The 25,106-nt window shown below is 40.3% G+C and overlaps 1 protein-coding gene across 4 annotated transcripts in view; it reads left to right on the forward strand.

Moving 5' to 3' along the window:
* Nucleotides 1–3,206: 3,206 nt before the first annotated feature.
* nhsb (Nance-Horan syndrome b (congenital cataracts and dental anomalies)) overlaps nt 3,207–25,106 on the forward strand; it is a 57,828-nt gene continuing 35,928 nt past the window's right edge. For all 4 annotated transcript variants that reach the window (XM_015953493.3, XM_015953494.3, XM_054732361.2 and 1 more), the window contains exon 1: nt 3,207–3,673. In XM_015953493.3, coding sequence (XP_015808979.3) covers nt 3,394–3,673 — 280 coding nt within the window. In that variant the 5' untranslated portion in view covers nt 3,207–3,393. The remainder of the gene's footprint in view (nt 3,674–25,106) is intronic.

The following is a 25,106-nucleotide window of genomic DNA, read 5'->3' on the forward strand; positions in this document are numbered from 1 at the left end:
AATCTTGCACAATGATGAAAGAAATCTTCATCACAGATCTTCTCATCTGCTGCTTTTTCAGATGAATTTCTTTAACTTCAAAGTGAAACGAAAGTAAGTAAAGGCAGAAACAAAAAAAAAATATTTATATATAATGGCTGCATCATTCAAATTAAACTGATATGAAACAGCCATGGGCGACCTGACTCTGAAGGTGCACAGAAAGTTTCTACTCCAACAAAAGGCTCGGAGCTACCTCATCAAACACACCTCTACATTTAATCAATCTGTTTGGAACAATGCAGAGCATCAGAATCATGACACATTGAAAAGGTTATCTGAATAAACTGACTCATGTGCCACACATTCATCGTGGTGCATACTGGAATGTTTTGGAGCACGAAGAGTTTTTTGTGTTAATTCTGACCCACATCTTTCTGATTCATGTGAAACAGCCTGAAATGAGTGTTTTTGCTCTGCAGAGTGAGGCCACCCACAAGTTACTGTCAATCTGCACTTTCTCAAATCTGCTGTAACTGCAAGTTTACTGCAGACATGTCTATATGGGCTCTGAGCCTGGAGGCCACGGGCTAATCACTGCATGAACCAGACAATGACCAGGCTTAGGATCCTGGATGAAAAAACACATTCAGCATAAAAGGAAAAAACATCTGTTCAGTGATCATTTAGCTACTGTAGGCTTGTGTTTTATGTGAAGTTTTCTGGCAAGTTTGCGGTTTTGCAATTAAGAAACAATGAAATGAACAACGACTACGCAGTACAGACAGTTTCCACTGCATTAGGCTCAATTTCATTTTGTATTTTAATCATTTTCTTTAACAGAATCTACAAAATAATCATAAATTTCCCTTGGCTTTTATGTTAGAACATACAAAAAATGTTTTCACAATACTTATCTTATTAATTGGGTCTGTTTTACTTTTATTTTGCAATAAGGGGCAAAATGCATATTAATTTGAACTCGTTGGTGGAAGCATAGCACATGTGTGAGAAAACATCATTTAGACACAGTAAATTAATCAACCAAGCCAAATATTCTTTGGTTTTTGAGGTGTGAGCTAGAGCTGCAGAAGAGTCAGATGTTTAATTTGTTGACTCCTCCTGTGATGTCCTTCCACTGTGTCCTACAAGGTTCTGTGCTGGGGCCTCTATTGTTCCTCCTCTATCTGCTTCCTCTTCAGCACATCCTGAGCTCCTTTAAAGGAATCTCCTACCATCTTTATGCAGACGACATCTGACTGTACATCTCCTTCAAGCCCCATGAGAAGCTGCAGCTGTTCCACACCTGCTTAGACTCTATCAAAAACTGTATGGCTGGTAACTTTCTACAGTTGAATGATAATAAGACTGAGATCCACATCTGAGCCCCGGTTCCCAAATTCAGAGACTCTCGGTCAGCTTGCTTCTCACACCAAACCCTCTGTCAGGAATCTTTATGTGACCTTTGACCCAGCTCTCACCCTGGATTCTCATGTCAATTCTCTTGTTCGCTCTTCCTTCTTCCATCTCAGGAACATTGCTAAGCTGAGTCCCATTCTGTCCTGCTCTGAACTTGAGACAGTTATCCACACCTTCATCTCCTCACGCTTAGACTACTGTAACTCTCTTTTCACGTGTCTGAGCAGAACCTCCCTGAACCGTCTACAGGTGGTTCAGAATGCCTGTGCTCGGCTTCTGACCAAGTCCTCCAAACTCACCCACATCATGGCCTCCTTTAAAAAGCAGCTGAAAACTCACCTGTTCGGGCTGGCTTTTGCGTGACCTTCATCACCACTCTCTCCTTAATCTGCTCTTTCTCCTATTCCGCCTTTCTCAGGATCCACTGATTAATTCCTTCTTATTCATTTTCTCTTTCCCTTTTCCTTACATTTTTATCACAGTTTTAATAAATTTTTTATTTAATTATATTTTCAATCTTTTTTAATCTTTGAATTTCAATTATTTTTTCATTCTTGTGAAGTGCCTTGTGATTTTTATCTTTACTGAGAGGTGCTATATAAAATATTGTTTCTTCTTCTTCAGTTTAAGAGTAAAATTACTAAAAATGAGCGAGAATTTAGAAACAAATGTTCAGTTTTGTTTTTGTTATCTTTTAAAATCATGATTTAAAACACAACACCAAGCATAAAGGGCATTACTTCATTTAAAACGTGACAAATCATGACTATCAATTATATTTTTAGACTGCCTCTTTTAAATAATACTTTTTTTTAAATCATGTTAAATCTGCTTGCTCTGAATTCAAAATGTATTTTATTTATTTGTTTGTTTATTTATTTATTTATTTATTTATTTATTTATTTATTTATTTATTTATTTATTTATTTGGGGAAACATGACACAGAACAAACATGTTTCCATAGTTACATATACATTACAGTACAATGGCATTTCCTGACAAATAACTACTTCGTGAAACAGTTCATTTTTCAGCCATGACGACTTAGTCTTCTCTCTTTACCATTCACAGGCCTAAGCCATGTTATTCCATGAAAGGGGCAGTTTTAGGACGTGCATTTCTTCCGTTTTTGTCTGCACTGATTTGAGTTTGATTTTTTTCACAAATAAACGTCTACAACCCTCTGAGATCAGGTCTGAGAGATCCTGTTGGCTTCCATCACGGCTGGAGAACCTGGAGGGTGTACCATCAGAGCCTGATCTCGTTACAGCTGCTCTCCATCGGCATGGATGCTGACAGGAGTTCCTGCGAACATTCCCTACCCATCTCCGGGTTTCCCCTCAGTCTTCTTCTCATCCTCCCAGTCTGAACATTCTTCTGGCCACAGATCCATTCTGCATCACAGTCCATGAAAATAACCACAGCGCAATCGGAAAAGCACGATAGGAACCACCAAAATAAAAGCTACAATTTAGCAGAATGCAATAAAAACGTTTTGCTTTTTAAAAATCTAACCCTTGTAAAATATTTCCTGTGCGTCTAGTTTATATTTTGATTGAATATTTTGCGTCTAACACCAGTTTTCTTTGCCCCTGTTCTAACATCCCTTTTATTTTGATGTGCTTGAGCGCCATTTCCCTCTTGCTGGCGTTAATTGACGCAACACGGAGGCAACCCATGATCGCAGACTCCGCACGCATCCTCACGCCACTGACCTGGGCTTAGCTGTGCCCTGCATGTGTGTGCGTGTGTGTGCGTGTGTGTGTGAGCGGGAGTGTGAGTGATCCCCAGAAATCAGGATGGAGGATCTCAAGGAGAATCTGGGAACTTTGGATTGACGCCCGGGGATAATAACGCGCCGTCGGCCCGAACCTGATCGGGCTTCTCGTGGATTTAAACATTTTGATGTTGTGTCTCCTCTCCTTTGACCATTTCCTTCTCGGTGGCGGGGATTTACACTCGGCTTACAACCTCTCTTATTCCTGGCGAGCAAAATGCCATTCGCCAAACGGATTGTGGAGCCGCAGCTTCTGTGCAGACACCAGATCCCCAATGATGAAGGTCTGCTTTTCGAGGACCTGTGTGCCATCAGCAACGTGGTCCTCTCCAGGACCCTGCGACAGCTGTCCGAGCTGGCACGGCATGCCTGCTCCTTATTTCAGGAGCTGGAGAACGACATCTTCAACACCAACCAGCGTGTCTGGGTCCTCCAGAACAAAATAGGCCAGATACAGCAAACTGCCAGTGCCCTGGACCCCAAAAAGGAGGCAGTGCGTAAGTAGACCACTGAATCAGGACTCTTTTATATTTAAAAACAGGTTTATTTTTAGCGTTTTTATTCACATTTTGGATTTAGGTGATTTTATTCATTCATGTCACATGTGTTCCTTCATGCTTCGAAGGGCGCCCACCTCTGAATCATTTTTACCCAGCTGCACGCGCGCATCTTCTCCAAGGGAACTCACATCTCACCACGATTGAACATATTTTTCACAGCGCAAGATGGGTTTACTGTTCGTATATATTTTTGGCGGCTCAGACTTACGTGTGCATGTGTGTGCATGTGTGTGTATGTGAGTGTGTGTGCGCGCGCGTGTGTGTGAGGCTGGCAGAGCGGGCGGAGGGGCGTGTGTTGCCGCTGCATTGGCTCAGCATCACTGCGGGTAGCGCACACCTGAAGCCAGATCTGCCGCCACACAATGGCCGGTTGCTTCACGCGTTAGAATCTGGCTCGAATTAGTGTTAAAAAATAGCTTTGGGATCTGTGTGTGAGACTGTGTGCGTGTGTGTGTGAGAAAAAGAAGGGGTTTTCAGGCGGACCCCCACCTACCCCATCTCCCCCCTCCCCGTGCGCCAATCCCACCCTTTCCACATGCAGCGGCACCAACACAGCATCAATAATGAATCCAGATGCCCATGTTGCGGGGTAAATATTAGCAGACCATCACCTGATTGTCTGATTCCTTTAGAATTTCGCGGATGTGGAGCAATTATGTAAACATATAAATAATAATAACCAAAAAAAAGCCGACTAAGAGCATTCTTCAGTAACAGCGTGTTCTGTCCTCCGGCAGCTACATATTATTTATGTTCTCTGCAGTCCCTTCAGCCGAGGTCTTTAGATTTCACACGACCACCTCAGAGTCTCGTCCAGTCCTGTGCTGTGGGTTTCTCTCAGCTGGAGCACATCGCACATCAGAACCGGTTTGTGTCTGTAGAGCATCTCTTCAGATTTAAACCCTTCAGTGTGTGTGTGTGTGTGTGTGTGTGTGTGTGTGTGTGTGTGTGTGTGTGTGTGTGTGTGTGTGCCGGTCTACACATGAAAGTGAGGACCAAAACAAGTTCTTTTACCTGCAAATAGAGGACATTAGTAGGACATTTCGCTGTTCCTCACTCTGGGACAACATTACAGAGCTCTATCGTTAGTTTTAGAGGTATGGTGTGATTTAAGTTTTGGTTAGGGTTAGTAGTAGGTTGGTTAGGGTTAGGGTTGGGCACAATCGTCACTAAAATGAATGGAAGTCAATGACAGTCCTCACAACTAATGCTAGACTAGTGTGTGTGTGTGTGTGTGTGTGTGTGTGTGTCTGTGTGTGTGTGTGTGTGTGTGTGTGCGTGCGTGCGTGCGTGCGTGTGTGTGTGTGTGTGTGTGTGTGTGTGTGTGTGTGTGTGTCACTGAGTGTCTTCACTGTTAATCAACTTTGCTTTAGAGCTGGATAAATGAGGCCCAGAGGATGCAGCTCATTGTGTGGGATTTTAGACAACCCTCTGAAAAGCTCCAACAGTGAAATGTTTCCCTCTTAGCAGAATTAGACCCAAACCAGCTACACTTGTTGAGCTGTAAAAGTCTTATAATGTTGATTTGTTGAGAGGATTCAGTTTCTGTGTCCCTGTAGACAGTTAGTGGATGAAAAACAAGTATATTCATCTGGATTTTTGCATCTCTGCCCCATCTAAAGTGAGCAAATATAAAATTAGTTGATACTTGTTAAATAGAGCAGCTCATGTTGTTTTTGTTTTTTAGACAAACTGGGTCAATTTTAAAAACTCAAAAAGTTGGTTTTAGATCTTATATCTGCAACAATTTCAAATTCCATCAATATATCATCAGATAGAAAATGAATACATTAAGTTTTGTTCTGTTTCATTGCATTTATGGTGTATAACTGAAGTTATGAACACCACTGGTGTCACCAATCGTTAGATATGAACTTGTGAACTTTATTAGGCAAACTGGCTTAATCAGATGCTACATTTTCCACACCCTTATTTGTTTTTAAGTGGACACACAAACATCATTAATTTTTGGGCTTCCATGCCTCCCCTTGGACCAAATCTTTCCCTCATGGGAATCACACCTGCTGGTGTTCTCACAATCACAACATTATAACAATAAGACTTGACTGCTCAACACTCTCCTTGAACTCCATCCCGTTGGTGAACGATCCACAGAGACCAGAAACGTAGATGGGGAACACACACGTTTTTATTTTCATGCCTATTTCGTTTCAAGAAACACAAAGAAATAGAAAAGAATAAAGCCTTGTAATTATTTGCGCTTGTGAAAATGTGAGCATGCATCCTATCTTCATTTACAAAAATATAAATGCAGATTTTGGAGTCTGAAAAAAGCACAAAGTGCAGCAGCCATTTTATTTTTGAGCAAATAAACATCGAAAACTACAATTAATAATCTTTTTTCAGATGTTTAATCATCTTCATCATAATTGCTCCATAATAACTTTAAGTGCAACATTTTCATATGTTTATTACATCATCACATAATTCAGGCATCACAGATAATGTGTTGCCGTTAGATAGGTTGGTCTTTTTTAGATTCAGACTGGTGAGAGGAGATGTCATTAGCAATGCGTTTTGTGCATTTAATTAATTGAATAAAACATAGGAGGAGTTTAAAGCTTCATAATTAATAATAAGGCTCCCACTGTGATACGGTAGAAATCTGTGCTTGAGGTCAGCTGATTCCAGTGAAAAAAAGAGAATAACTTTATTTAGACTAATACCGTACTTTAAATTGAGTTAGGATCACAGGATCACCATGGCACACATATAGGTGTGTGAGGTCAGACTGATAAAGGACATAATGAGAGCTTTGTTATAAATATTTAGACATCACAAGGGTTACTGTTTTCCTTCTAGTGGCACGTGGCACCATGTTTGCACACATCCAGCGATCCGGTGTCGATGACAACAGAGTTTCCCCACCTGATTGTCAAGAGTATCAAGATTCAAAGCTGTCAATATGGCGCTAACTCGGATGAATCCCCTACACGGCAGCAGTAGGCAGCGTTCAGATGGTTCTGTGACTGCTTGTGTCTGTCGCTTTGATGGGAAAAAGTGTTGTGTGGGACATGAACCCAAACAGTCTGTTCTAGCTGTTAACGCTCATCATCAGACACTTTTTGGCGAGTTGTTCTGTTGTTCTTCTACCTGTGGCTCAAGTGTTGACCGACTTCCCTCTGTCCAGTTACTTCGGTTAATTGTTGGGTTCTAGGGTTTCTTCTTCGTATGATACCAAGCTACATACCTACCCTTTAAGAACTACGTTTTAAGTTATCAGCGATACCTTTTCAACTCCACATGATGACCTTTTTATTAGTGATTTAGGGGATTTTTTGCAAAGATTTCTTTACTTTTAGCATTTCACATTCAAGCCTTAAACCAAGACTGCCTACATGAAGAACATTTTTTTTACATAGTGCCTCTCAAGATAAAAATTAAAAGGCGCTTCACAAGAACAAAAAGTAAAAATAAAAACATGATAAAAAATGTTTAAATTATTTTTCATATATCATAAAATAAATAATTTTTGACCAATTTCAACTGAAAAGCAAGGAGGAGGACAAACATGAGTAAGAAAAAGGCAATACAGGATCCTGAGAAATGGAGAGTTGGTGGAGATAGTAGCATGAAATGAAAGTACTGAGGAAAAACTCAACAGAAGGTCACACCAAAGCCAGCTTGAACAGGTGAGTGTTCAGCTGCTTTTTAAAGGAGACCACTGAGTCCACTGATCTCAGGCTCTGGGGGAAAGAGCTCCATAGCGGGGTGATGTGGGTGTGTTTGGAGGACTTGGTCAGAAGCCGAGCACAGGCATTCTGAACCACCTATAGACGGTTGAGGAAGGTTCTGCTCAGACACGTGAATAGAGAGTTGCAGTAGTCTAAGCATGAGGAGATGAAGGTGTGGATAAATATCTGGGGCACAGTTGAGGATCTCAGTCTTATCTTCATTCAGCTGTAGAAAGCTCCCAGCCATCCAGGTTTTAATGGAGTCTAATCAGGTGTGTAACAGCTGCAGCTTAGACATCTCATGGGGCTTAAAGGAGATGTACAGTTGGATGTCATCTGCATAAAGATGGTAGGAGATTAATTTGAAGGAGCTCAGGATGTGCTGAAGAGGAAGCAGATAGAAGGGGAAGCATAGAGGCCCCAGCACAGAAGCCTGAGGGACACCCCAGGTGAGGGAAGTAGAGGAGGACCAAAACTTGGAGACGGCCACAGAGAAGGAACACTCAGAAACAACATTAAACAACCATTAGTCTTTTTTAGTCAACTCTAGTGGTTGTGTAAGGCCAAGTTAAAGCTAATGTCATAAGGTATTGGACAGTAAGACATTTATCCCAAATCATGCTCTTTTAGAATCCTCTACTGCTGGTTGCTGTTGACTGTGGCCATGCTCTGGGAGGCTGGCTCCAACTCTGTGAACTTTAACTGTCTGAATTATATGTTTAAGTCACAGTCAAAGAAACATCAAGATGCTAGGAGAGGGTCTTCTTATCTTTATCTTTCACATACTTCCCAATTGTTCTTTCTAATCTCCAGGGACAACTCTGCCCACAGATATCTGTGGTCCATTTTGAAGTATTTACCCACCATCAAACTAAATGGCACTGTGACAACATTCACCATTTAAAGGTGCAGACTGTTTAATTTAAATATTGAAGACACATAATACTAATTACATATCATTTAGTTGTTAACTAACTCTGTTGGTTAACAACTCTGTTGGGACCCAAATGTGTTTTGAGGCTTCAGAATTTTTAGATTTTTTTTTAAGTCCTTATGTCACATTTAGTGTAGGAGGTTGGAACCAAGATGCGGAAATCCCCAGAACGACTCAAGGCAGGAGAGGTTTTAAAGAAAATAATTATTTTATTAAGGAGGATGTGCAAAAATCCACGGCACAAAAATAAGATTAACTTTCAAAAACTAACTGAAAACTCGAAAACAAACAAAAGCTCACACATGAGCAAAGACTCGAGAAATACGTGAGTGGAGAATGAACAACGTAGACAATATGACAACAAACCAACAAACACTGAGGGACAAGACAGGGCTTTTAAACATGGAGGGAAGCAATCAGGGGAACAGGTGGCAGGTGAGGAGTGAGAGGGAGGACTGGTGAAATCAATTAACTAAATGGGAAGGGAAAACCAAGCAGAAGGGAAGATAACCATAACCTATACACTCTCTAAGTAAATAATAAACCTAAAAGACTAAGGGCACAGGAGACTAATTAACAAGTGGGGAAGGACACAAACACCAAAGGGGACTAATAAAATGAAAAGCTGAACCTATAGAAAAACTACAGAGGGGTGGCTAGGGGAGACCTGAGGGAGCTGGGAAACAACAGGAAACACATGAGGAGAACGCAGAGGACGAACAGGAGGGGGCTGGGGACCAAGGGGACACAGAACATGACACCTTTATTTTTATTTTTTCTGCTAAACATTTTGGACATTTGAAATGATTTTAATGGCAAATACATGACATTTGTGGGAAGTGTCAATATCTTTCAGCGTTATTTCTTTATTACAAATTTGCAGTTTGCTTTGGTACGTTAAACTCTGAGCCGAGCCCAGGCTGATGGTGACTTGTTTTTGTCCTATTAGTGTTGACTTCTTTATCCCATCAATTGAGATGTTTTCACAATATAATGCACAAGGTAATTATGTGTTTTTCTCTGTCAGTGTTTCTGCCTCTGTCTGCCCTACTATTCTATTTTTCATCTTTGCATATGTGTGTCCATTCGGCTCCTCCTCCTCCTTCTCATCTCCATCTATACCTCTTTCCTCACTGCCCTACTTTTTTCATCAGCAGCAGGGAGAGGCTTCGGCTTCTTGACAGCATATTTAATGTTTAATGCACTTTGATTTCCACCCAGACACAAGCTGGAGAGGAGAGGAGAGGAGAGGAGAGGAGAGGAGAGGAGAGGAGAGGAGAGGAGAGGAGAGGAGAGGAGAGGAGACTTTCGTGCCTCAATAAAATAAGATAATAGGAATAAGAAGTCAGGGCTCTGATTAGAGAAATAAAATCTTGTTAAATGCTAAAAATTATTAATGTAGAAGGCAAAAATAAACCTTTTCCACAGGAGAAACACCTCTGAAGTTAACAGGAACCACAGAGCTATGTAGGCTCCACTATAAAATACGCAAATGCCTCATTCTAAAATGTTCACAGTGGCAAAAATACATTTTTACAATAAATAATATTTTGGTTTATTTAGGATAGAAATGGAAAAATTGTAACATTTAATGGGAAAAATCATCAAAATGATCCTCATCATATCAGAATATTGGGTGTTTTTTATTTTTTCTTATTCTTTTTTCTTTCTTTTTTTACATGTTTAAGCAGTTTTAGCAAATTTGGAAAACAAATTAGCATAAAACTTTCATCAACGTATTAACAACGTTCTAACCAGTGGTAATTTTGACAACAAAATTTCTTTGGTTTTAGTTTTAGTCTTTTGACTAAAATTCTTTTTAATTTTTGCCACAATTTGATCATCCAATTTGTCTTATTTTAGTCAGATAAAAAGTATGCATTTTTATTTTGATGTAATAATTTTCAACTTGTGTAAAGGAAATGTGAACTACACCTACATGAAACTGTAAAGAAATATCCCAACAAACATTGGTCTGATGCCGACGTGGTGTCCACGTCCAAAAGTGGTCGCAGTAGAACAGCCCGAATTTGTAAAAAAAAATATAACAGAACATGTCCTAAAAATCCATTCAGATACATTTGTACATGCATACAGTTATAATTGTTATTTTGACAATTAGTTACGTGTAGTTCAACATAGCATCCCAGCAAATATTGGTTCTACGGGAACGTCGTGTCCACGGCCAAAAATTGTCGTGGTAGAAAGGTCCAAATAAACAAAAAAATTTAACATAACATTTCCTAAAAATCCACTCAGATTTGTAGTTACATGTATAATTGTTATGTGTAATTCACGTCCAAAAAAAACGTCGGATCTACTTTCATTTTGGAACTATTTTTCAACCATGACCGGGCGTGTCAGCTTGACGTCTTTTCAACGTTGATTAAACATCCGAATATTTCCTGGGATGCAAAATTCACATTTCACACTCTGGATTAGGGGTTGTATCAACTAGTCAATTAGTCGGCTTGTCGACTTCACTGCTCTGTTGTGACTTTTTGCACCTGTCATCGACTAGTCGCTGTCACGTGATAATGACCGACAAGATGCAGTCCTCGGAAAAGACAGCAGGTGATGAGCCCCTGCGGGTCGGGAGACAATGCGCTGTAGCAGAGCGTCGGTATCCGACGCCCGCCGTAAAACGGACATTTGACCGAATTGTGACCTTTACCCTCTTGCAATTTAACCTTCCCCTCACCTCCATCCTAACCTTAACCAGTGTGCGCATGTAAAGCTCTGATTGTTGATGTGCTCCAGACATCTGCGTCCTGAGCACGGCCACAGTAACATTATCAAATTAGGTGTCGCCACCTAAAAAAACAAATTTAACACGCGATTGTTCATGTCTGCTCATTTCCTTTTATGTTTTCTGTCTTTTAGTTTGTGCCTGGTATGTTTCGCTGCTGTGGAGCGGAACGCATCACCTGTTTTGTCCTCCAGTGATTTTACCTCACTGGTGCGGCCGGCGCGCACTCCGCTGTTTTTGCGGTCAGTAGATCTTTTAGAACTGCAGTTCCAAGGTAACTCATAAGGTGAATATATATGAACCCAGGTAGCAGTTTTTCTTTAGGATTGAGAGGAGATGCAGGAAGATAATAAACAGGCAGGACAGAAAAATAGTCAAATAAAAACAAGTTAGTTTTTGTACCTGGTGGTTGCAGCAGACACCATTGAAGGTAATCAGAAGTGAGGAACAGAAAATGAAATAATTATTTTAATGTTTAGAGCAGCAGGAACTCTGAGAGGCTGCCGGCGCATCAGTGAGATTGCGGCTGCTGCGCAGGGGGAGGGGGGAGAGGGCTGAAGCAGGGAACAGTAAGATGCAGAAACTACTGTTGTTAAAAGAGAGGTGATTAACTTAGAAAATGTGGACGCAATTTTAATTGTCAAAAACTCCAGCGAACCCCCACCCCCACCCCGTGCGTCGGAAAAAAACGCTTGGTCGCCCATCGTCAGCTTTAGCCACTTCAGGTGTATGACGTCATCAACGACTAGTCAAAGTTGACTCGATTTTCATTACTTGACGGTCGACTTAAAAAAAATGAAGTCATGCAGCCCCTTATCTGGATCAATAAAACTCTATATTTATAATTGTTTCTATAACAATAATTAATGGAAATTACCAAAATGAACTCTGACAGTTTGAAATGGTGCCTCTCAGTATTAATAAAATTTTAAAAAATCCATAATATGTGCAGTAATAATTGTAAACATGACAGAAAATGACATCCTATCATCAAAACATTCAAATGTGTGCTCAGTGTTTTCAGGTGTATTTATTAGAGTTTTTATTAGACTGATTGATCAAGGTGAACGTTTCCCTTCACAACCACTAGAACACCAAACGCTGATCATCGGCAGCGCCGCAAAACTAACAATTAGACATCGAGATGTGCGTCTTGCTGTTCCGTGGTTTGGTTCGCTGAGATACAACATGCATTCCCCCCCGCATCCCCCCCCCCCCCCCCCCGCTAGCTGCTAACATCACCATAGCATTTTTAAAGCCAGGGGAAACCCTGGATGCATACTCACAAAGCAAACACCTTTCACGTCATCATCTACTGCTTTTACTCCCTGCGGGAGACATTTTCTCCCTTCAGACATAACTTTTACCGGCATAAACATCAGTATGTGCAGTCTGGTTAGCGGTAGCTTGTTTCAACAGCAGCCGGCTCCGATTGGTTCTTTTCTCGTCTAGTCCCTCCTGTTCCGGTTGCAGATTTGTTCTTTTATTTGATTTTTCACCTTCTCCGTTTTCTGATTGGATTTTCGTTTCTTTCAATTTTTGTTGTTGTCTCTTATTCTTCAACAAACATCAATATTTGTCAGTGTGTTTTTGTTTTGTTTTAGTCCATGAAAATTCATTCATCACAAAAAAAAACTGAAAATATTTACTCAACAAAATTACCACTGTATAAAGCTATACATTTATTGTGGAGCTTAAAGGGATACTTTGCAACTTTTTCGTATTTTTAAATCATTTTTTGAGCCAGTATGTGCTAAAGTGACCCTTTACAGCAGGGGTCCCCAATCCTGGTCCTGGAGGGCTGTTATCCAGCAGGTTTTGTGGTTTTTCTGCTCCAACAGACTTGATTCAGTGGTTGAAACACCTGTGCAGCAGCTCATCAGGCTCTGCAGAAGCCTGTTAATTAGCTGCTGACTGAAATCAGTTGTGTTGACACAAAGTTCAAACTAAAACATGCAGGATACCGGCCCTCCAGGACCAGGATTGGGGACCCCTGCTTTACAGGGTTCATGAAAAGCCACTCATCCTCTTTCGCCCCCTTTGGCCAGAATAGTCCACTTGCAAGTTCAGACTGGTTAGCTGCTCTGTTGGGACTTGGAAAAAATTGAGCTGACGTATCTTGCGCTGCAGTCTGGTTCCAGCCCATTTCTTGCATGTTTTAGATCATGAATGCAGCTGATTTGTTTAATTTCATGATTAATCACTCCTATAGAATCTAAGGAATGCTGGGGAGACATTTCAGCTGTTAGATTTGGTATTAAAAAACAAAAGCACAGTGAGGAGACTGTCTAATTCCTCTTTTAAAAATGAAAAGAAAAAAATAAATAAAGTGGACCATCCAGCTGTCAGTCTTGCCAAACCGCTGCACTTCCCTGCATTCTGCACTCATTACGCTCTTGCATATTTAGCAACAAAACAGCACTGGTGTGAGAGGTTCTCTGCTCAATAATATCAGAGAAGGAGAAACAGCTGCTACCACTTCAACTTTAGGACAAACTACCAGAGTGCCAGAAAGAAAAACACCCTTTGAAGTCACAGACAACAAAAGACGTTCGGACCTAGAAAATGGCCACTGGTGTTTTTCATTCTTGTTTCCAATTAGGGTTTCTGGTTCCGGTAGAAGCGTCTCAGGGAAGATACCCAAGGGGAGAGGTGAGTGTTCCATGATCGTGTTGTTTGCAGCTTTGCTATAACAGCTTTAATTACAGATTCAAAATACGTCATATTTTGTTTCAACTCATTTAAAGGGACAAAACACTGTAGCATAACCCCAAAATTCCACTATCTCCTCTCCGCTCCACTACGCTCCGCTCCGGCATGAACTCCGCAGCAAAAACTGTCCCGGTTGTAGTCAATCAGAGCTGTTCCACTACGGCGGCCGTGCGGTGCAATGCACCGCCCGCCATTCCGCCATCCGGCAAAAATAGGATTGATTCTATTTTTGCCGGACGCCGGAGCACCTCCACAGTCAATGAACAGAAATCACAACCGCCCAACAGGAAAGGGAGAAAGCACAACTTCCGTTATTTCACGATAAATCGATAAACAAAAAGTGTTTTTTGTTTCATATGCACAGGTTTAAAAACTTTTAACAACTATCAATGACGGTTGAACTCTAAATGCACAAAAATAAGCCATAAACACAGTTTCTACTATCAAAGCACTCACCCATAGTTGATCCAAACACGTGCTGATATCTCAACACAAATGATGGGCAGATTAAACAGTTCATTTTGATGCTTCTCCCACACAACGGTTGTTTGGATCTAACTTCCGCATTTATTGCTCAGACTGTACCGCAAGATCTCGAAAATCCCGCGCATGCCTGTTTGCGCACCTCAGGTCTCCGTACCGGGGCGGAGCCATTGTAGAGCGGGTATAGAGCTCCGGGAGTTGACGTCACTTCTCCTGGCATGCAACAGTTCAAATCGAAATGGCGCCATATTGGCAGGTGAAGCCGGCAGCTGGACTATTTGTTATTGTCAGAAAACTCAATCAGACAGGAAATATGGTAGATTCCTGTTGTGCCCCAGGATGCAGAACAGACACGGACGACATAAGGAATGAGCCATCTACAGGATTCCCCAAGATCCGGAGCGCCGCAAACGTTGGATCATTGTAATAAAATGCGCTAGTGACCGGGCTAAAATGAAGCTGTGGGATCCCGAGAGTAAAGGTTTTCGCTTATGCAGCAACCACATCATATCAGGTACTTAAACCAACGTTTCCTCAGCTGTGTATGGTGTTTATTTTAAATGCTTTTATTACGATTCTTAGTGGGCTTCCTAAACTTATTTTGGCGTGGCTTTTTCTGTCTTATTACTCACAGCAACAAGAAAACATCACGTAAAACGTTGCCTCGTGAGTTCTGTGTGCTGCCGTTTACATGTTTTATGATCACAGCAATTAACCGGCTAAGCTGTATTTAATTTTTAAGCAATGGTTGATCAATTGTCAGATCACACATAAAAAGCACTTTGGATTGCTATTATCTGTCTCACCGAGACAGATCTCAGACAGATCCTGAGACGCTCCTGCCTGACATATTTATTTTATTCACGGGAAAAAAATCAAACTAGTGATTTCTCTTGGTGTTCAGTTTATACATTGAAACAGCACAGCACTCTATTTAAACTACTTACGTGTAAATCTGTTATTTGTCCATCCATCCATCCATTTTCATCTGCTTATCCGGAGTCGGGTTGCGGGGGCAGTAGCGTCGAGAGGCCCAGACTTCCCTCTCCCCAGCCACCTGGGCCAGCTCCTCCGGGGAAATCCCAAGGGGTTCCCCGGCCAGGTCCGGTAAGAAGTCCGCTCCGACAGCTTCTGGCGTTTTTAAAAAGTATCCCAGGGGCACGGTAAGGGTCGGAGATGTTTAGTCTATTTAATTTCTGACTATATAAAACGATTTCTTCGGATTTAAAGTGTGAAGTAAACTCCGACGAAGTAAAATCCAAGCTGATCCCGTTCACGTTCATGGTTAAGATCCGTGTTTGTTTAGCTTCTTTTACCTGCCAATATGGCGTCTACTAACTGAGAGTCACGTGGGGTCCGGAGCTCTATTGTATAATTTGAGTTCGAAAGCGAGCGGCAGCGGAAAGCGGGGGCGGAGTGGAGCGGAGATAGTGGAATTTTGAGTTAACCTGTGGTAACCGATCTGGGTATGGAGTAGGGACCCATAATCCTGCATATCTTAGATGTTGCTCTGCTCAAACACACCTGATTCGACTCAGTGGGTCATTAATAGGCTTTGAGAAATTCACAACATGCAGAAGCAATCATTATTACTCTCAAATCATGTGTGTTACAGCATGGAAATAACTAAAATATACAAGTTTAGTGACCCTCAATGACCAGGACTGGACACTGGTCCAAACAGTCTTAGCTTAAAACCCATTTACTGCTCCTTGATGCTTTTTCTGCCTCTGACTGTTATAATGATTTTATTAACTAACTCTGGAAAAAGGCCAGTAATACATTTGAAAGGGGACATTTTATAAAGAAAACACACAAAAGCATCAGAGCTTGTAGATTAACATTTTTTCAGAATTTTGCAAAGATACAATAGAATCACTGGTTCATTGAAAAATGGCATGAAAAAGGAAATTCATGGTATTTTGATTAGTATTCTTAGATCCCTAATTTGCTAGGGAAGATTTGACTGAACAAATCCGCTAAATACTCACCCGTCTGGGTGCTTTTTATTTATTTTACTGAGACCATTTCCCAATAAAAATGCAACAATGGGATCCCAACATGATGATTCCATTTATTATTAAATTGTAATTATAACCAATAACTGGTTTCTCAGGTCCAGCTCCCCACCAAAGTTAAAACCAGACTTTTAACAACAGTTGACCTGGAACCATTCGTTTTATAGACATGATAGTGCCTAATGCCTTCTGTTTCAACAAGTGTGTCTTCTTTAGCATAAAGATAATTCCTCAGATGTGAATGTTAATACAAAAACCCTTTCTAACCTTTCTGCAGGTGATGCACAAATTCAAAGGGACCTCTGAGGCTTTGCATTCTGAAGCAAATGATCCTTTAGAGGAGACCGTTCTGGGCAGTCAGCCAGTGTTACCTAAAACAATGATCTTTGTGCTCATTGTAAGCTGCTTTAACTGACACAAAGCTGCCTCTCATTAAACATTTAATCTATGTATGTGAGCGTGCAAACAGAAATAGCTATTATTCTACTCAGAAACAGTCAGCTCACTTAACCTTAAATAGAAAATTAAGATGTTGGTAGACAACAATTTAATTTTCTCTGTGCGGAGGCAGAGGGAAATAAAATTCATACAGGAGAAGAAAATTAAACTTTAGACTGATAAATACTGTTAATTTCAGACAATAATTCCTTTAATATAATGTCTATGACTTTTTCTTGTGTTTTTGGATTGATTATTGTAGCTTTAATTGTTATATTTATGATGGGCCCACACCAGTCTCACTCTCCTCTTCTGTCATATAAACATTAAAAACAATCTTCACTTGTTTTTTTCATTTCAGCTGCTATCATTTTAGCTTTTGCACGGCCCATGTGATTACCAAAGCATCCCTGCCGTGTTGTGTCTGTTGGCAATACGTAAAAATTTCTAAATGTAGAGAAACAAGGGTCCGGATGGGATTTGATCCCCAGACTCTCAGGTGAGAGTCACACACACTAACCAGGCCAAAAGGATATCCTTGTGACCAAATAGCCAGGGCACGTGATCAAATTGTGATACAGTGACAGGACGCTCACCCTGTCACATAAAACAATCTTCAATGGTCACGAGTCTTTAGTAATTTGTTTAGACCTGTGCTAATGGAAAACTATCTAAAGGCAGATTACATAAAAAACAACACTTTAGAATAAATGTATAATAACATGGAAACAAGAACAAGCAAATAATTCAAATCAGGATGTCTCAGTAAAGATGGTTTGATCCTGATGTTAAATCATTAGTACATCTGAACAAACAAATACAACATAAACATAACAAACAAACACATTCTAAATCTGATTTTTACATCACAGACTTTTTTAATCACTGATTGTATAATTATAGTAAAGTCGATGCCTTTCCTCGACGCCTCAGCATTGCATTTTTTTCTTATCAGAAAGGGAAAAATTATTTGGAAAAATGCTATAAAATCATGCTTTTTCTTCCACAAAGTGCAGACTAATAGACATTTTAAAGTATTTAATGGAACTTTTTATTGATCCCAGGAAAAGCTAAATGAACTATTATAATTTCTCGTAAATTGTGTTGGGCAAACTTTTAAATTCAGCACGTTTGCACTAAAGCCAGTATCGGTCACATGTAAAAAAAAAAAAAAAAAAAAAAGAGAGAAAGGTTAAAGAAAACAATCTTTTATTTTGCCCCTCTCAAGATAAAATCTTGAGGTGATTCATGAGAACAAAAACTTAAAAAAGATGTAAAAAAATGATTTAAAATTATCGTTAAAATAAAAAAAATACAAAACTGATTAAATAATTTAAGGAAAGGGAGAGAGAAAATGATTCAGGAAGAGTTAATCAGTAGATCCTGGGAAATGCGGAATAAAGAGCAGAATAAGGACAGGGTGATGAAGGTCACACAAAAGCCAGTTTGAACAGGTGAGTATTCAGCTGTTTTGTAAAGGAGACAGCTGAGTCCACTGAGCTCAGGCTCAGGCAATACCATTCGGCCAGCCGCTAAAAGGGGCATTCTGGTTTTTAAATGAGAACGCCCCCTCCAAAAATAGCCCTCTTCTTCTTATTTGCTCCTGAAATGCTACTTCACCTCCGATATTTCAAAATAAGATATTTTCTCCACTCATCTAGCTGTTCACCGTCTTTTTTAATACAGTAATCATCTGCACTCACCCTGCCCTTTCATTTTGTGTTGCTGGTTTGACGTGAGTACACTCCATGCTCTCCGAACCCGAACCTGCGTTTAAGTCGTCCCCCCTATCTTTGAAAAAATCAACAAAAATGTATTCCATAGGTGTGGCAGCTTTTACTTTGCTGTGGTGGTGCGACACGATCAATTAGTGTAGACTTTTATTTTGACAAACATAGCAGGGAAAATAACGGATTTTGATGCCCATTCTGATTGGTTAGTGAAAAGCTACAGTAGCCCCCATTAAGGTGTTTCTGTAGCCCAAGCAGAAATGCCCCACGGCTGGCTGGACCCTGCTCGGCTCAGCGGGAAAGAGTTCCAGAGTCTGGGGGCCACAGCAGCAAATGATCTGTCACCTTTGTTCTTCAGCCTGGTGCTGCACAACCAGTAGGCTTTGGTCACTGGACCTCAGAGACCTGTTGGGAGTGTAGGGACTGAGAAGTTCACCAATGTAAGATGGTGCTTGTCCATGTAAGGCCTTAAAGACCAGAACCAGGATCTTAAAATGAACCCTGAAGTTGACTGACAGCCAGTGAAGTTGGAGGAGAAGCGGAGAGATGTGAGTGTGTTTGGAGGATTTGGTCAGAAGCCGAGCACAGGCATTCTGAACCACCTGGTTCAGGGAGGTGATGAAGACATGGAGGAGAATATTTTATAGAGGTGTGTTGAGATAGCTCCACATATGTCAATTATTTTTTTTAGCTCAACAGCATTTGGAGTGTAGGACAGGCCGTGGTTCCAACAGCTCCTAAAGTTCTACAGAAACCTAAAATCACAGCTAAGGATTTATTATCCAGCACAAAACCAGTCACCGGCATCCTCTTGCCTTCGTCGCTGTCCTGTGGAAACGTGCTGCTTCTCTTTAGTGTCATCTAAAGTGAGCTGCTGATCCATGCTTTGAGGCAAGGCAAGGCAGCTTTATTTGTAAAGCAGATTTCATACAAAGAGGCAATTCAATGTGCGTTCCAGGTGCAAGAACAACAAAATCAAGTATAATTAAACTACAAGTAAATTTAGAACAAATTAAAAGGCACAAATGAAATTCTGATTTAAGATTCAGATAAAGTGCAGAGTTAAAAGGTGAGCAGTTACAGTGCAGAAGGTGCAGCATAAGAAACATTTATTCATAGGCTGATAAATGCATGAATGTTTTTAAATTTGATTTGAAAGTATATGGGGCAGATTTGAGGTCATGAGGAAGCTGATTCCATCTGTGTGCAGCAGCTAAAGTTTGGATTTTAAAAGTCTCATTAAATTGGTTGTTTTCAGTGTAGCTTCAACACTAGTTACATGGGAAATACAAAACATTTCCACTGACATGACACTGATTTTTAAATTACAGATATCACATTACATCACAACAGCTGTATTACCAAACAGAGGTTGTGAACTGAGTGTGGTTAGCTACTCCTACACAATCACTAAACAAATAATTTAATTGTGACCCTGATCTAATTCTTGAGGTCAGGAAATCCCTAAAATTAAATAAATCAGTTTATGCGTGATGTTATAACAGACAGAAATATGTGAGTGTTGTGTTTGTTTGTATGAGAACGACCAGCTAGAGCTGCGCACACACACACACACACACACACACACACACACACACACACACACACACACACACACACACACACACACACACACACACAGCATGCAATGAATCAGGTGAACAGAACCTCTTGGTTTGAACACGCTGGCCTCTCTGGAGCTGATTCTTTGTTCAAGCAGTCTGCAAGGAATGATTCTTTGTTTAATAAAGAAAAAAACTAAATCCAATAGTTTCTTAGAATTAAAAAAAATTGCTTTTTTAATGGAGATACAAGAGTTACTGTAACACAAGTGTGTTGTGTTGGAACTAAAAAAAAATTTAACACAAAAGAAGCCCCGCACACACATTCTTCTTTGAAAACGTTGTTTTCACAAGAAAGGGAAAATCTGTTTTGTTTCTTTTTTTCTCTTGGAAAAAACTGATGTTTTTTATCAGTTCTTGAAAAGACAATCATTAGCTGCATGGTGTTGCATGGTGGTGCAGTTGTTAGCACTGCTGCCTTACAGCAAGAAGGTTGTAGGTTCGAAACCAGACTGCTGCCTTTCTGCGTGGAGTTGAATGTTCTCCCCATGTATGTGTGGGTTTCCCCCACAGATCACAACATGCCCTATAGGTTAACATGTGTACGTCACTTTAAAAAAAGCTCCTGCCAAATAAATAAACATCGCTGCTTCCCAACTCGTAAATGAGGGTGAGCTGCAATTTTTCTCACTTCCGCATTGGCTTCCTTTTCAGATCCGAATTATGGGATCTTGTTTGACACACGCTAATGACAGAAAACGCATGTGCAACAATGTTGCAAAGGGCAAAAACAATCAGTGACAACCATACTGCAGTGCAGTTCGGCTGTCAAGTAAAACTTGATACTTTGTGACTGAGACTGTGTCTGCATCGGGATGCGTGTGTCCATGCATAAACGTCTCCTTGATGTGTGTGTATGTGTGTCATCCTCCTGTGGCATGCTAAACTGAACTGATCTGAGCTGCTGTCGTCTCTGTCTGGAGACCCCATCATCATCACCGTTCACCAAAACCTTTGACAGATGGATGGAGAAGAGAAAAACACATAGTCAGCAGTCACTTTCGGTCTCTCTTATCAATGTGAGCAGATATGCTGTGACTCAAACTTATTTCCCAAGCACTCATTTGTAAAATTGTTTTATGATAAACTGATCATAGATTGTCTTTAAATGTCAGCCTTTGAAGGGTATTTCTGAACAGACTGTGTTTAGAGAAGCAGATCTAATGGTTTTATTCGACTGCAGCCAAGACTAAAGTCCAGTGCTGCTGTCTAAAAATCTGTCTAATTTTTTTAATTCCCCCCCAGATGGTGCAAATGTCATTCATGAACCTTAAGATGGCAATCAGTTTGGCATTATACAGCTGTTTTAGCAGAAATTAGAAGAATTCCTGACCCAAGATGCAACAGAAGTGCTGCATTTATCTGCTGATATTTATGCTAATACATAACTATATGTAGTGAAATAGAGTGATGTAACGATCTAGAGTTGTATTTTAATATACTGTAAGTAGATCACTTGTTATAATCAGAAGATGGGCTGTTTTTATCATCAGGGAGTTTAATTAAACACTCTGTATTGACTTTGAGTCAAGAAAAGAGAGAGAGTTGGGATCGTTTAAGAATCTTTAATTTCTTAATTATAAATTCTTAACAATCTACCAGGACTAACTCTGTGATGGATGAAAATGGATTTGGATGTTGTGTTGGTGCGTGTGTGTGTGTGTTGTTCAGGATCTTTAGGCTGACGGAGCGTATCTGGTTGTTATGACTACGGACCACGAGGCTTCGGAAGCTGATGACATGAGCAGCTATTTTGCCGTGTACGTACCCTGTGGAGTCTCCCAGGTAGATCAGGAAATGCCAGGTCCTAGGACCTCGGATGTGTACTGGAGCTGGTTGAAGCAGCGGTCACAGCACGTTAAAGCCCGTCTGAAGGGTCGACCCCGGTACCATCGGCAGCGTCAGCTAGTGGTGCTCTTATTTTGAAGGGACGTCGTCTTGTTGGTAAACAACGGAAATCTCCAGTAGCTTCACAGTTCTCAGTTAAAGAAGAAAGCACATCTGGCCAGCTGTACTTCTCTTTTGATGACGGTGGAACCCCGTAGGACTTCCAACTGAACAGAACTGAAGTCAAAATGGAACTCCCATAAAATGGCGTTGCCTTGTTTTTATATCTCTGATTTGTTTTAAGTTTCAGTAAACGGGATTGGACACTTTAATTCAACAAGCCAGATTCTCTTATGGCAGCCGAACGCTCTGATTGGTTGGAACAATGTGTCATGCGTTTCTATGGAGATGAGGGTCAGTCTGTCTGTGCAGTAGTCCTGTTTTCATTAAACACATAAATCATGACATCTTTATTCCACAGATCATTCATTTGATTATTATTGATCAACATCTGTTTCGATTAGCTTTAATCACAAATTAAGTACTTTGATTATTGAAAAGCGTTCTTCTTCTCCTTCTGGCTCTTCTCCTGGAATGTAAACAGTCTGAGGAACACCCGACCTTGGCGTTTTCTACACGGGTGTTACTGTGTACAGGGGCAGCTGTGTGGAGCTGAAAATTATGAACTTCATAACGTTACATATAGGTGCTCAAATAATGGAACTATGATGGAGATATAAAAATTAATAACATTTACTTAAAATACTCTAAACAGCATCACACTTTACTCTAGCGGTTAGCGCATCGGTCTGGTCTGATGTAAGCTTTATTACCAAATTGATGCCAAGATCACTAAAATCTTCCTTTAGAAGCTAAGATGAACAAAAGATTTTTACATAGATATTTTCTAAACACTTGATTTAAAATTGCTAAATGTGATTTGATGCAGTAAATAATTATTGGGTAAAAAGAGACGTAACCAAAAATTATTTGCATTATCATTTCTTAACTAGAAGTTATTATATTTTACTAATTAATTTCAGCAATTTTTGGCTATTCAGTTTTTAGTTAGCATCCACCAGTTGGATCAACCCCAAAATCAGTCTGAGCAAATAAATAAAGATAAAAGAAACCAACATATTTGTATAAATGACACGTGTATAACACATAATTAACGTTTTTAATGGAGATGTAGATTTACAGCAGGCCTGACAGGAGAGGAAATCCCCACCACTGTTATTGTTCGTATCATTAGGCTGTGCTGGGATCAGAATGATTTGTCAACCTGTAATGAAGTGTTTATGTTACAGCCTGATGACCTATAAATTGAGATATTAGTACTCATGATCAGAAATAATTTAATTCAGCCCTTTTAAGAAAAGATAGTTCAACAAAATTATAAAAAATATGAAATTAGGGATGCACCGATATGACATTTTGGGCCAGTGCCAATATCCTACATTAATATTGTTGTTATGGTACCGATGCCGACACAGGCTGACATAAGCAGACTTTGCATAGGCTTGAAATTATGTCAACTGGATTTTTTAATGCCTTGCTTTATTTCTATAAAGTCCAAATTGTATACACCCACCACACACATTCTGGCTTCTGAGATGATTACCATCATGGTCACATGACTGAACAACACATCATCACCCCTTTCACCCTCTGAAACAGATACACAAATGGAAACAAGATGGAAAAAATATGGGTTGTTAATATCGGCCCAGTTTTACTTATCAGACCGAAACCCAAGGCACTTAACCCACCTTGCCTGCTAGTGGGGGTCAGAGGGACCAGCGAAGCCTGTGTCTGGCAGCCTCGCCTCTGTGAGTGAGCCCCAGAGCAGATGCAGCCCAATGTGTGTGTGTGTGTGTGTGTGTGTGTGTGTGTGTGTGTGTGTGTGTGTGTGTGTGTGTGTGTGTGGGTGGGTGAATGCCTGCGTTATAGAAGCACTTTGGGGGGTTGTAGAACCCTAGAAGGTACTATGTCAAATACAGGCTATTTATTTATTAAATGATTAAAACTCCATCTAACTGCTTGTATCAAATAAATATCCATAGATCCTAATCCTACTGCTTTAGATGAATTATTGTAAAACTTTTTTTTTCTGTTCATTAAAGTAAAAGAGATCCACATCGCTTCTCGGATTAAATAGAACCACGAGTGAGTTATTAGTTAGACATAATTGTACCATGGACAGCTAAACCAAGTCATTCTATTTATTGGATCATGAATCTAAATGTTCTGGTGGTGTGGCTCAGCTGGACCTCCCTTTAGCTGTAGCTGGGTTTAGCACTTGACAAAAATCAGGACACGAAAAATTCTATCATTAATGCTTCAAACACATGTTTGACTGTGAAGATTATAGAAGTTTACATGAGAATTAATGACAAAGCATTGGAGATAATTTTCATGGAAGAGCTCCTGGATGGATTTAGTAAACTATCAGCATAAGATGGAAACAGATGGGGTCAGAAAAAGATTAGTAGAAGCAACCTGCTGCTTGTTTTAAGGACTGAGCTGCTCTTAAGGAGTTCCTTAGAAACAGATTGTCTCCGTAAGAACCTTAGCGTGCCATAAAGACGAGCCAACCTAATTGGACTACAGGAAAACCCAGTCATGACGACGCCAGCGTGATCACCACTATGTGTGGCTGGGTACGTGAGCGCCAGGAAGCAAGAAATCTGCAATCCATAGTTTAGCAGAATGTTTGAAGGTATTTGGAACACGCTTTCCTCTAAACTAGTAACAAATTACTGTTGACAAAGGTTAATTCTGGTTTTTACTGTTGATTCTGGGCATCAAGGTGAGGTAAATTAATCCAATTTCACAATGAGGTTGTGAAAGGTGAAGACGGCCGACCCACGGCTGTACTAATTAGCCTTATACTTGTCACCATCAATTGCATCAGAGGGCTTACCAAAGCCTTTACTTGTGCTTTACATACAAACACATGGATATGTCCACATAGTAAACAAGTTCTAGAAGTATCTGATGTCAAGAAGCACAGCTGTTGGGATGAGATTAGAACAGTAAAGAAAGCCACATCAAAGACAATTTACTTGATTTATGTAGAATTTATGCTGATTTAGGCGTGGAACACTGAAATAACATGTTTAATGAATATGGCTGATCATAATCAATCAATGCATGCAG

Source organism: Nothobranchius furzeri, chromosome 9 (assembly GCF_043380555.1).
Source record: "Nothobranchius furzeri strain GRZ-AD chromosome 9, NfurGRZ-RIMD1, whole genome shotgun sequence".
Classification (NCBI taxonomy): domain Eukaryota; kingdom Metazoa; phylum Chordata; class Actinopteri; order Cyprinodontiformes; family Nothobranchiidae; genus Nothobranchius; species Nothobranchius furzeri.